We start from the raw sequence: 12,578 nt of genomic DNA, 5'->3' as shown, positions 1-12,578 counted from the left end.
CCTGCTAAAGCGACACCAACGACACTACCTATTTGGGAGCTCTCACAACCTAGAAGACTGTAATCATAATCTTAGAGTAAACACATGAACAATAGAACTCGTTCTTGTAATATCACTTACCAAATTCTTCTTTACGAGCTCCGACTGACCTCGTGCAGGCATTTAGAAGTTTCAGTCACACAGGTACGTCATAAACTAAATGTCCATAGTGTGGCTTTGAGGCACAAACAGATATTCTCCATACGGCACGTGTATTGACAAGAGATTTGCCGAAGAGAGACCGGCTGGCATGTCATCCGAATCTGCCTTACCTGAGAAATGCATACCCACAAGAGATGCTATCATCACTTTGACCTATCCAAATAAAGTGCAAGCGTACTTATGCGCTAGAAAGAACAAAAAGATGCTTTTCCTTGTACAGGCCTGTAATTGGGTGCAGATGAAGTATGCAATTAATCATGCCTGTTGATGGGTAGGGAAGACAAGACAAACTTGGAAGCCAAAAACAAATGTAGGGCGGTGGCCTAGTGAAGTTACTGCCCGCGAAAGAGAGGCCAAAAAGGCAGGGGAACTGGTTGACAAATTAATATTTCAATGTTGTTGTTAGTTGTTTGTGGTTCTGGTGAAAAATAGACCCTTTGTAGGTGCCCCACAACAAATCAACGACCCAGATCCCCTTCTAACAAACAAGTGAACTTTGCATCCATCCTCGCCTCCAACAAATCTTCAGCCGTTTTCATGATGACGCCATCATGCCTGTCTCGCCTTCATCAACTCTTCTCGCAACCTTGCGAGTGCCTCCATGACTGTTGCCTCCCGTATTCTTTCTCTTGTCCCTGGAAAGTTGAACGGACCAAACGCCTTGCTACCAGTGGGGCTGGCAATGCCGATATAGACCGTCCCAACTGCCTTCCCATCTTGCTTATCAGGTCCAGCAACGCCAGTAGTGCCAACTCCCCACGTCGTGGGAGGAGCGTCGTCATGTGTCGTTATCCTGCGCGCACCTTCTGCCATTTGAGAAGCAACCTCCTCATGAATGACTCCCTCTTTAGCGATTAGAGTTGCGTCGACACTCAAGAGTGTTTGCTTGAGGGGTGTGGCATAAGAGACGACGCCTCCAAGGAAGACAGCGCTGGCTCCTGGGACAGACGTGAGGGCGACCATGACACCCCCTGCTGTGAGAGACTCGGCAACCCCAACAGTGGCGTTCGAGGATTTAAGAAGCTGTATCACATCTGCTGCGATGTCGAGCAGCGTCTCTGTGTTACGGGCCAGAAAGGCCGACATCTTTTCTTCGTTTGGACTGTTTCAGGTATCCCCCTTTGTAGTATTTTGATCAGAATGAAGTGAGGACTGGCGAAAAGCCAAAAAAAAAACAAAAGGATTTGACTTGGGGGTTTTTAACCTGCAGGTAGGTAGGTAGGTATCCAACGGCGGTGAGTCACTCAACTCTAGGTAACTTCCAGAGTTTATCTAGCAACTTTGGTGGCGTCACTGGTGCCTTGACCCTTTTCTCCCTGCGAGCCAAGTGCTGACCCGAATCCCACCGAATGGTCAAAATTCTAACCGCGGAATCATGACCATTCTCAGAGAAGACTCAGAGAAGAGAGCGTCTAATGTGAGGTACCAAGACCCTAGTGTATCTGTCATTTTCAACTTCAAGAGCGAAGCCCAGAGTAAGCCCTAGACTAGATGTTTTAGTCCACATGACTCAGGTAGCCACATCACAGCTCTTACAACTCTGACTCAGCTTGCCTGCTTTTTTTCTGACCGCAGTTGCTGGTGGGGCGATGAAATTTTAGGTCTAGGACTTCATACTCACTTGGCCACCTATCAGCGAGGTTGTCCTATATCAGCTTCAATGGTATTCTTGTCTCGATGTGTAACTCAGAGAGGACTCCGATAGGGATTAGGGCTGTAGAAACCTTCTGAAATGGCATGCATTTGTCAATATCAACACATGCAAGTGGCAGTTCGTCATACCGAGACAATCCTGATGCTGAGACCTTCTCTTCACATCCCATACAACAGCAAACACTTTAGTCAAAGGCAAGGATGCAAATTCCAAATTATTTTCCCGTTTGATTGGCAGCGGCAGGCTCATTATGACCACGTGTTGTCCATCTGCAAAGCGGACGGGAGCGCTAATGAAGGTATTTCTCCGCAACAGGTACATGACCGATTACCCGGATTCAGGGTGACTCGATGTGCTAAGAACGAAACAACGGAAATTTAGCTGCAGCGGTTAAATAGTCAAAAGATGAGCCTCAACCCACGGAGTTGGGAGCCGGAGTGCTCGTCTCAATCGACATCTTGGTAGTCACGTCGGCAGATAAGTTCGGCAAATAAAAAGAAAAGAGAAAACACAGGTTTTGTGTTTGACCAGTTTGTCGGTCCTGAGAAGAAGAGCTCCGTGCTTAAAATGGAAGTTGGGCTTGACGACTGGAGCTAACCTAGCCGAGCCACGGAGGTATAGTTGGGGTCGTATCGACCTAGTTGGATTGGCAACAGAAATTTGACACAAGCAATGCCTGACAAATGAAGAGAATAAAAGATTGACCAGGAAACATATGAACTGACTTGTACTTGACATGTACTTGACAAGATAGGAATATCTAGGTACACTGGAATCCCAACTAGTACGGCAGCGTCAGGACTTATACTCCCCGTTTTGAATATAACTGAATGTGTGTACTTGATTGTGGCTCGCTGTCGCCACAGTCCCACTTCAACGCATGTCGAGAGCTCTTATACGCGCGGCTAACTTCGCATGATCTTGAACATTGCCCATGATCTTGGCGCGCTGGACTTTTCTGATCTGTCTGGCTGCGAAAAGCTCGGGAGAGTGATCCGATTTAGTCATTGGATCTGGGGAGCATCTTAGGCGAGCCTCAATTGGGCTTTCCCCATGTCTAGGGAAGCGCACCGTTGCAACGGATATCCGTTGCCTGGTATTCCTTCCCTGGTCAGTGTTGCATTTTTGCATTGTTCGAGCAAAACAACCAAGCCACCTAAAATCGGTAGTTGGTGCTGAGTCGTTATTGGTGCGCATCTTGTTGTCAAGGCTCGGAATGACTTCACATGAACATGACACTGACTTGAATCATGGCTATTTCCATCATGTACTCAACAGCCCAAGAACAAAGTAGCGGGGACATGTAACCAGAGATTCACTCCATGTTGCATTTTCACGGATGTCTTCCGAAATATTTCCTTAAGGCGATTGTCTCAATCCCTAACACGACTCCCCAGGTAGGTAGGTACTGTCGAGCTGGGTATATAGGATGGGCAGCTTCTTTCCCGCATCGGTTGGCAAGGGAGTTAGTGCCAGCAACAACCTCAGCGACGTCTAGCCATCATGCAGTTCTCAACTATTGCGCTTTTGGCGCTTTCCTGCGTCGCTCCGGTCTTGGGCGCACGCTCTCCTGGTTGTGGCAAGACACCAACCATTCGCAATGGTCAATACACGACAACCGTGAACGGCAAACAAAGAGAATATATTGTCCGCCTCCCTGACAACTATGACCGCAACTTTGCGTACCGCCTTGTCTTTACCTTCCATGCTCTTGGAGGAAACGCTCAACAGATCGCCAACGGAGGGGGCGGTACCCTTGCCTGGTACGGTCTTCCCCCCTTGATGACAGGCAACAACAGTGCCATCTTCATCTCGCCCAACGGTCTCAACCAAGGTTGGGCCAACACCGGTGGCGAAGATATCACTTTTGTCGACAACATGGTGCGCACTATCGAGAACGATCTCTGCGTTGAGCAGTCTCTGCGCTTCGCCACCGGCTTCAGCTACGGTGGTGCCATGTCCTACTCTTGGGCCTGCTCTCGTCCTGACCAGGTCCGAGCCATCTCGGTTCTTTCCAGCGCTGTTCTCAGTGGCTGCAACGGAGGCACTCAGCCTGTGGCCTACTACCACCAGCACGGTACCCGCGACTCGGTCCTGAGCATCTCCATGGGCCGCCAAATGCGTGACCGATTTGTCCAAAACAACGGCTGCACCCCTCTCAATCCCGAGCCTCAGCCCAACGGAGGCCGCTCCACCAAGACCGAGTACCGCAACTGTCTCCCTGGCAAGCCCGTTACCTGGGTTATCTTTGACGGAGACCATAACCCGTCTCAGCAAGACCAGGGAAGCAACACCCCCTTCGCCCCTGGCAATACATGGGAGTTCTGGAGACAGTTCCAGGCCGATGGGAGCAGCAACCCCAGCCCCGAACCTACCTCCAATCCCGGCAATCCCCAGACCACCTTGATTACCACCTCTCGCGCTCCTGAGCCTACAACCGGACCGGCGCCCGGCCCTACTGCTCCTCGCTGGGGACAGTGCGGTGGGCAAGGGTGGAACGGTCCCACCGTCTGTGTCTCAGGAACCACTTGCACAAAGCTGAACGATTACTATCACCAATGCCTTTAGACGTCGGTGCCCCGAAGATGTGCAGGTAAAAGTAGGGCTGGGGAGCAGATTGGAGGACGAAGAAGACAGGACGGTAAATAGGCTGGCTCAGTTTGTACATACATTATGAACAAAGTGTTTATTCCCACATGCAATGAGACTTCCAACCCACTGTGGACCTGCTGTTCCCCTAATTATTGAGCCTTTTGAAGGTTCGCATCTCGTTGAAGACTTGAGGACTGACGACTCCCTGAGACCATGGAAAGCTAAGGTACTTCGGACTGATCCGAAAGCACAATGCACGTCGTGGTGAGGAAAGACCCATGGCGCAAGAGTAAACGACCTTTTAGACTCCAGATATAAAATTCTTGGGTTTCTCTGCAGAAAGGGGACAAACGGGGTAGTGTTGATGAGGGTTAGGGTAAAGCTTTGCACGATGACTCAGCCTGGCAGCCCCCCTGTAGGTCGAGCTCAAAGTGGACACAGAGGACGGAACCAAAAGTCTGGGGAAGCTTTCAGCGGCGACATCCGCCGTTGACGGGTTGAGGCCGTCTTGCAATCGACTGTGTGCCCTTTGCCAATATCGAAAGAGACTGCGCAAAATGTCCCTGCGATAGTTGGCATTGGGTCATTGACGATACAAAGCTACAGATTTACAGCCATGATACTACGACCGTGGCTTCGACTGCCACTGCTGGCTTTGACAGCTTCCTTTTTCGGCCATGTTGCCATTGCTTCCAGCGCAAGCCACCACGAACTCTCCCTGCCATCCTACCACTATGGCGCTCCCATTCGGGTTGAGTGTATGAATCGCAGCTCGTACGCTTGTTTTCTTCTTCGCCCTGTCCCAAAATCCCATCGTTGCATACACTGACCTGCGAGTCGCAAACCACCAGAGAAACGGGCGAACACGTATCCCTCCCCGACTCCCCAACCCACGAAATCCAATGGATCCCTTTCCCGATCTGCAACGAGACGTCCTCACCGCTAGAATTCCGGTACGGAATCGAAGAAGAAAAAAATTGCACAATCCCCATGATTTCTGACCCCTTCTTCCATCTCCTCGAGTTTTACGTGCACGCCGATGCACCCCTCGCCTGCCGACTGCCCGCCCGGCCCCCGCCACATATCGAAGTCGTAGGCCAGCGACAGCCCGAGCAAGAATACATCCCTCTGGTTTTTGCGCTCGCGGGAACGCTGCAGCTGAGCCACATGCACATATCTACCCACATGAATGTTTTGCTGCACAGCACGCCCAAGCAACATGTCCATCCGCACGACAGCGGTGTTCTGGATTCTGCAACAGCATACTCGACGAGCCCCTTGACACATATGGAAGGCGGGGACACTGTGAGACTGGTCATTGGAGACCCGCTGCCTTTCAAGTTCAGCGTCAGGTGGTTCCCTACTCCTGCCCTGCCAAAAACTGAGGGAAGAGTCGAGTGGCAGGGGATGGGAGGACATATATATGCTTCCACAGTGTTTTATTCACTGCTGTCCTTCGGGGCCGGAGTTGTCGTGGCAGGTGCGTACTTCTTTGGAGTCATATTGCCAAAGCGGTTGAAGGGGAGAACGCTGGGAGGCGCGACACCGTTAGGATACGGCGTTGGAGTCGGGAACGGATGGGGTTACTCTGGTGGGGGTCAGAAGAGAGCTATTGACTGAGAGGTTGTTTGGAATTGACTGTGTATCACCAGACGGGAATTGGAGTGGACGGTGGGAGTTGGGCGCTTGGGGGTTCATGACATTACAATGTTATTTATATAAATGCAACGGTGGGACTGTGGAAAACGTGTTTTCCAGCTACTCCATCTCATTGTTTATATTTCTGGTGCATCAGAGGTAGCTATATATGGATGTGAGAGAACACTCGTTATTATATCTTACATCTATCTACCTTAGGTACCTTATGCTAGGCATCATTTGCATGCATCTGGAGCGTTTGCAAAGCTTGGAAGTTGCTCACAAAAAATTGATCCAGATGCAGCCCACGGGTGCTTCCCCTCTCCCTCCTTTCTATTTAACCTTGCCTGGTCCATACTCCGACATCACACAGCCTTGGGTTCTCAATACCACGACTTCCGGCCCAAACGTTTGCCCAATTACCTTCGACGATGTCGCCAAGGCGATGGGTTGCCCCAAGCCAATCTCTCACTCGGCCTTCTTCGATTCTGCCGCCGCATCCGCCGCCTTGAACCGGGATAGAATGCGTGAACCCATGTCAAACGCCCCGAGGAGAGCTGCGATGATGTGAGCAAGCATGTCACAACCTTCATGCAAAAGGATCCTTAAAACACTTACGGATGAACACAAACGGCGCGTAGTACGCTGATCTCAGCGTCCACAGCTGACTCTCGTCCGCCCAGATAGTCTTGTCCCAATAAAATGTATCGTGAATGCAGACCGCTGTGGTGAGTGCATTGTAAAGCGCATAGACAAAGAAGAGTAGCTCGTCGGGGCCGCTCGTTCCCTTCTGCCTGATCCCCATCTTGTACATGGCGTAGATCATGACGGGGAGAAGAAAAAAGAACTCGAGGTGTATAAAAAGCCCCATCCAGCTGTCATGACCGGAGGCTGTTTCGGGTGACCATTGTACAATGGGGTCGTTGAACTTGGCGATGTAGTCTTGTTTGGCTTTGTAGGCGAAGTGCAGAGGCGCGTCGGCTGGGACGAGGAGAGAGGATGGGTAGATGACCTCTTGGAGGTCGATTACTGTTGAAAGTCTCTTGAGCACAGTATCAATGACAGAACCGGGGTATCGATCTTGACTTACAGACAGTGATGGGAAACACGATGTAAAACCACACTAGCCAGACGTTATTTCGCCATGTCGTATTCTCGACTGCCATTTTGACGAGGGCTTTCCAAAGACTGAGTGTATAAGATGGCGCGAAGACAGCAAAAGTAGAAATAGAAAGTTGACATTGACATGGTTAATTATCCTCCGAGTCTTCTTTTTCGCGCTCAACAGACACGTCCGACTGAACCCCTGCCGTCCTGCAGATTGGCGCAATTGGGGGTTCGTGCGGGGATGTTGATGCGGAGAACACCCCGGCAAGTGTTTCTTGGCGTGCATTGCGCGGTGTAACGCTGCGGCGCAGTGGAAGAAAAATTATCTTCAAGTCAACCTAGCAGCAGGACCGTTTCTCATCTTGGATGGAAAGTTCTTGCAGCCACTTCAAGAAATTAGATGGTGAGATGGCCGAGCGGTCTAAGGCGCCACGTTAAGGTGTTCCTTAATCAATATCTCCTAGCAGATTCCGTGGTCCGAAAGGGCGTGGGTTCGAATCCCACTCTCATCATTCACTTTTGGCTTTTACAAGATTTTTATTCCCAATATCAACTACCAGCTCCCCTCCCAGACTTCATACTAAGGAGTTCATATGCTAATGAAACGTTGGGGCCTCTCCTTGACTCTTCTCAGCCACCTTTTTGGCCCCGCTTCGGAATTTGAGGCTGTCTCCTCCGATGAGGGATGATCAGGTTGCTGATGAGTAGGCTCCATGTCCACGCTCTCCATGCTTTCTGTGAACCTGCTAGCAACCTGTTTCGTTATTTTGTTGAGGGTTTCCCAGTATTCCAACAGCTTGTTAAATTCGGCATCTGCTACATTTCCGTGGATACCTGTCATACCAAATTGAAACAGTCGGCGAGCCAGAGGATACACTGGGTCGTATGCAAAGCGCACGTACTCCTCCCCAGCGGCCTCTTCAAATACTGTGGGGCACCAAAGGGCCCAGGTTTTCCCAGACCCACACCGGTTTGCTCTTGGGGATGGATTTACTTTCTGTTTTCCTTTCAACCAACAACCAACAACCAACTACTGTAATACTAATTTGTTCACCATTTTTCTGGCCAATTTGGCCTCATTTTCGCAGCCAGTGACTTTCCTAGGTCACCAGCCCAACAAATACTCTCTTGACCTTTTTGTCTTCCTCGGTGATAGGGTCAAAGGTGAGGTCGATATGCCAGTCCTTACACTCTTCGTCTGCTGCTTCCTCGCGCAACTTGCTGTTCCACAGATACGCGGGGGGCTCACAGATCATAAAGGCAGGCGCAAATAGAGCCGAGTCCCAGTCAAGAATCCCTTCTATCTTGGGTTCATATGTGGATGGGTTGACCGAGATCATTATGTTGCGCGGGAAAAGGCCCCAGTGGCAGAAGGTGAGAGGAATGTCATTGAGGTGGTCTGCTTCCCCCATATCGGTAGCCACTCGTGCCAAAACCTTTGATCGTAGGTATCCTCTGGATCTTTTTCCAAATTTAACACTTTTTTGTAATAGCATAGTCGTGGATGTAGAGAGCGGGCGGTGGCCTCCGGGGGAGACGAACTATCGAGGCGGCGGACTTCGGGCGGGTCGCCAATAGCTGTTTGTAGAGGCGCGATGAAGACATTTTTTGAGCCAGATGAATCCAGCACGAGCTGGCCAGGCTTGTTGTTGAGGATCGAAAGCATCCGGTTGACGACCTTCCCAAGCTCGTAGGCCAGCTTGCACCATCCCTCGTGAGTAATCTTCTGCGCTTCGTCCTAATCGATGAGAGTCCTGTGTGCATTCACTCCCCAGACCCTGCTTTTGATAACATATGGTGACTCCAGCACGTTGTCGGGAGTACTATCGTAGAAGATGACATCCGGCGACGGTATTTGGGTATATCCTTTCACGAAGAGAAGAGGAGCTATATCTTTCTTAAAGTCCTCTCTCTCATGGTTCCACAGGATACGGACGACGTATTCCAATCTCCCATATGCACTGTTGCCTTTGTGGATGATCCCGATAACACGATTATATGAACCGTTGCCGAGTCTTTCAACATCAAGATCTTCCTCGCGGATATTCTTCCAAAGAACTCCTCGCGCCAGAGTACTAATGCGGTGTTGGTACGTAACAAAAGGTTCCACTTGATAAATGATGGAATCTGGTTCGGACTTGACGGAATCTTCACTGTTCGATCGTTGTCCCGCGCTGGCGCTAGTATACGAATTGGCATCGGTAGTGACAATGTTGCTGAACAGCATCCTGATGTGTAGAGGAGGGAGAGCTAGCGGCTGCCATCTTTTTAGTCGTTTTGATGATCGAGGTATCTGTATCTATGTATAGTGATGTCTTTGGTGATGGTGTGGGCTTGTCGAAAGCCGGCTGATAGAAGTGTCTCTGGGACTCTGTGAAACCGTTTCAACAGTTTCTCATCGTCGTGGCTCTTAGCAGCCGAGAATGTTGTCCACAGAGCCAAGGTTTAAGATTTGCTACCTGTTAATCTGAACTACCACGTTTCCTTCGCGCTGGCCTTTCAATCACTGGAAAGAAACCTTGTCTTCAAGATAGATAAGGTATCTTCAAAGATTCAAATGCAGGCCTTTGCTGTTGTGTGGAACCCGTTTCAGATACACTGGGTGGCAAAACAAAGGAAGCTGAGAAAACCCTGTGTTGTGGACTGAACAAAGCCTGAGAGGGGCGTAAGCTCCATACTTGATCACAACGCAAATGACAGTGATTTGCTGGTCATCTATTGACACAGCATATCCCAAAGTTGACCCAGACCCTACATATGTACCTTGAGTACCTTTTCTGCTGCCTTGCAGCTACTCATACTCGGCACCGCGGCTTATTGGTAGAATAAGGGGGATAATGCCACCCTAGAAAAAGAGTAATGCCCCCCTAGAACTTCTCTAGAATAAAGTCAAGGTAAGGGGATTCTGTGTGGAATCATATCTGCTCACATATCCACCCATGATACAAAGGACGTATTCGTGTTCTTTAACCTACCTTAGGTACTTTTGTGTTATCTAAATACATCTTCAATATACTCTGAACATACCTACCTAAGGTAGGTACTCGGCTGGGTGATGGCTCCTTATGCACTCGGGAAAGGCTTTGAGCACATGCAGGGCATTAGTATTGCAAAATCAAAGAACTACAGAGTACAGGTAGTTCTATTTTTGTCAACAAAGCGGCATACAATACTCTCGAAAGGGGCTGACCTACCTATGCAGACTGGCAAGGCTTATAAGTCGGGTCTCATCCCTGCGTTCAAGAACGATGATTGTACACAGCACTCACTCGCAGTTTCAAGTATCCTGTCACCACAGACATTGAAGTCTAAGTAATTACCAACATTATTCCGTCCCACACTTTATCTCTATTAACGTAAGTCGCGACCAAAGCTATCTACTTATTGAGCTACACTGACTACCTAGCCTGCAACAGCTATCATTTATCTATCATTAACATGGGTGACATCAGAACAAGAACGGTTCACCATTTTCCGAAGCCAAGGGCGACAGTCGATCCAAGACCGGTGCTGGCTACTGCGTTGCGCACCAGGAGCCCTGCCCGATCCACACCGAGTGGCTCAAGTTGAAAACTGGCGACTGTATAACGTATTTGATAAGCGAGCGGATCGGACAAGCGAGTGGATCGATTTCTACTACCCTATTACAACCATCCTTAATTGCAAAACAACAACACTATTAACCTACTATAATTACATCAGAAACAGCTGAATCAGACTCTTCTGCAACCTCCTGGCAAATACGTGCATTATGGCCAGGCTTGCCGCATACACCACAGCATTGAACCTTTGTACGAGCACCCCCTATACTACTACCATACGGCTGCGTTTCTTCCACTGCCTCCCCACCCACGGCCTTCTGGTCCAGTAGATCCTGTGCATCTTGCACAGTAAGTGATCCTCCAAGCTGTACACGTGTTCTTTTTGCTCTCCGGCGCTTGCTTAAGGCCTCGTTAGCCTTACGCAGTGAAGCGTTCTCTGCACGAAGGAGAGCCACCTGGTGTATTATAGCCGTTATACTCTTAGTAAGCTAGTCTACCGCAGTTAATATTGAAGTCGGGGAGCTATTTTGATGGTTGGTAATGCGAGTCTTGATAAGCGTTAACTGTGAGTTGGCTTCTCGGGGGTTTTATGGTGTCTGGAACACCCAAGGTTGTGGAGTGCCGGGCTATGAGGCCGGGGGTATTGGCGTACGAAGCTTTATATCTAGCTTAGAAAGCACCCTTTCTAGATCGTACGGTATAAGGCCAGCACCCGCAAAGCCACCCTGTATATTCTTCTCCGTTATAGAGGCGAAGAAGGCCTCGCGGAAGGTATAGAGGAACTCGACCTTGCTTATGTGGTTGATATGCGCGCGCATTAAGTCCTCGGTCTGGCGACCGTACGCCTGTTTTAACGGCCTAAAGCAGCTAACATCGAGTAGCTGGAGGAGGTGGGAGGAATGTGGAGGTATATAGAGCGTAATAATATTATTCTGCTAGTAGTAGCGCTCGAATCCGGTCGAGTAGTGGCTTTCGTGGCCGTCGAGGATCAATAACCGGTATTTGCCCTTTATACGGGACGCTGTATGATAGTCGAAGTGTTTGATCTAATCTAGGCCTACTGCATTGGTAGTCTAGCCATTATTGGTGGTTGCGATGCGCTAGTCGGCCGGGAGGTTATACTCGGTATACTAGTTAGCGAGGTGGTATTGCGTAGCTAAGATAATAAAGGGAGGGATAGCCTAGCCGAGGGTATTAACTCCCTGAATTACGGTCGCCCATTTACGGTTGCCAGGCTAGGCTAGTTTCGCCTTGCTAAGGCCGTCCGAAGTCGTAACCACTATACCCGCGAAGATAATGCCTATCATAAACCCAGTCTCGTCGAAATTATAGATATTATTATCTATAATACTGTACTTGGCCTTGGTGTTCCATACGAGCGTAAACCACTCGGCAATGACCTTTGGATCCCCGCACTTAGCCCTCTGGTAGTCGTATCTACGCGTAAAACGCGTACGGAGCTGTGGGTGGCGTTTAACGAAGTTATGGGCCCAGCGTTTGCCAACAGGAGGCGCGTCGCGTACACGTAGTAGTTGGTTGGCCATATCTTCCATACCACTTAATCTAGGTGGGAATGCGCGTGCAGATAGCTCAAAGATATACTGAACTATCGTCTCCTCCTCCAGATCCGTCAGATTACGTGAGTTGGCTGGAATATCGCGTCGTGCAGGCTTACCAGCGCGTCGGCGATGGAGGGTAGTATAAGGCACAGAATAGAGCCTCGCTGCAGCTTTGAGGCTTAGCTTAGGGTCATTTTTAAGGGCTTCAAGTGCAAGAACAACTTTTGCCTCAACTAGAATCGAAGACATCGTGGTATGGTGGAGGAAATTGATGTTGCAGGTAGA

General features: G+C 49.6%; 5 protein-coding genes and 1 non-coding gene across 6 annotated transcripts; 2 read left to right on the top strand and 4 right to left on the bottom strand.

Moving 5' to 3' along the window:
- Nucleotides 1-750: 750 nt before the first annotated feature.
- On the bottom strand, nucleotides 751-1,287 carry QC764_124520 (uncharacterized protein; the record flags this gene model as incomplete). Its single annotated transcript, XM_062943685.1, has 1 exon — nucleotides 751-1,287. The coding sequence occupies one exon, from the start codon at nucleotides 1,285-1,287 to the stop codon at nucleotides 751-753; it is 537 nt and encodes a 178-aa protein (XP_062806837.1).
- Nucleotides 1,288-3,358: 2,071 nt separating this feature from the next.
- On the top strand, nucleotides 3,359-4,423 carry QC764_124510 (uncharacterized protein; the record flags this gene model as incomplete). Its single annotated transcript, XM_062943684.1, has 1 exon — nucleotides 3,359-4,423. The coding sequence occupies one exon, from the start codon at nucleotides 3,359-3,361 to the stop codon at nucleotides 4,421-4,423; it is 1,065 nt and encodes a 354-aa protein (XP_062806836.1).
- Nucleotides 4,424-4,898: 475 nt separating this feature from the next.
- QC764_124500 (uncharacterized protein) lies at nucleotides 4,899-6,394 on the top strand. Its single transcript, XM_062943683.1, has 2 exons — nucleotides 4,899-5,221; nucleotides 5,299-6,394. The coding sequence occupies exons 1-2, from the start codon at nucleotides 5,064-5,066 to the stop codon at nucleotides 6,065-6,067; spliced, it is 927 nt and encodes a 308-aa protein (XP_062806835.1). The 5' UTR covers nucleotides 4,899-5,063; the 3' UTR covers nucleotides 6,068-6,394.
- QC764_124490 (uncharacterized protein) lies at nucleotides 6,196-7,423 on the bottom strand. Its single transcript, XM_062943682.1, has 3 exons — nucleotides 7,176-7,423; nucleotides 6,704-7,114; nucleotides 6,196-6,642 (listed from the first exon to the last, which is right to left on the bottom strand). Exons 1-3 carry the CDS (start codon nucleotides 7,249-7,251, stop codon nucleotides 6,554-6,556), a joined length of 576 nt encoding a protein of 191 aa, XP_062806834.1. The 5' UTR covers nucleotides 7,252-7,423; the 3' UTR covers nucleotides 6,196-6,553.
- Nucleotides 7,424-7,594: 171 nt separating this feature from the next.
- QC764_0028680 lies at nucleotides 7,595-7,704 on the bottom strand. Its single transcript has one exon. It is a non-coding gene; the product is annotated as a tRNA-Leu (tRNA).
- A 77-nt stretch (nucleotides 7,705-7,781) lies between these two features.
- Nucleotides 7,782-8,604, bottom strand: QC764_0028670 (uncharacterized protein; the record flags this gene model as incomplete). Its single annotated transcript, XM_062940153.1, has 2 exons — nucleotides 7,782-8,119; nucleotides 8,316-8,604. The coding sequence occupies 2 exons, from the start codon at nucleotides 8,602-8,604 to the stop codon at nucleotides 7,782-7,784; spliced, it is 627 nt and encodes a 208-aa protein (XP_062806833.1).
- Nucleotides 8,605-12,578: the final 3,974 nt, after the last annotated feature.

The sequence above is a fragment of the Podospora pseudoanserina genome, chromosome 1, assembly GCF_035222485.1.
Source record: "Podospora pseudoanserina strain CBS 124.78 chromosome 1, whole genome shotgun sequence".
In the NCBI taxonomy this organism is placed as follows: Eukaryota; Fungi; Ascomycota; class Sordariomycetes; order Sordariales; family Podosporaceae; genus Podospora; species Podospora pseudoanserina.
The sequence above is the reverse complement of the archived record's forward strand: the minus strand, read 5'-3'. Positions and strand labels throughout refer to the sequence as shown.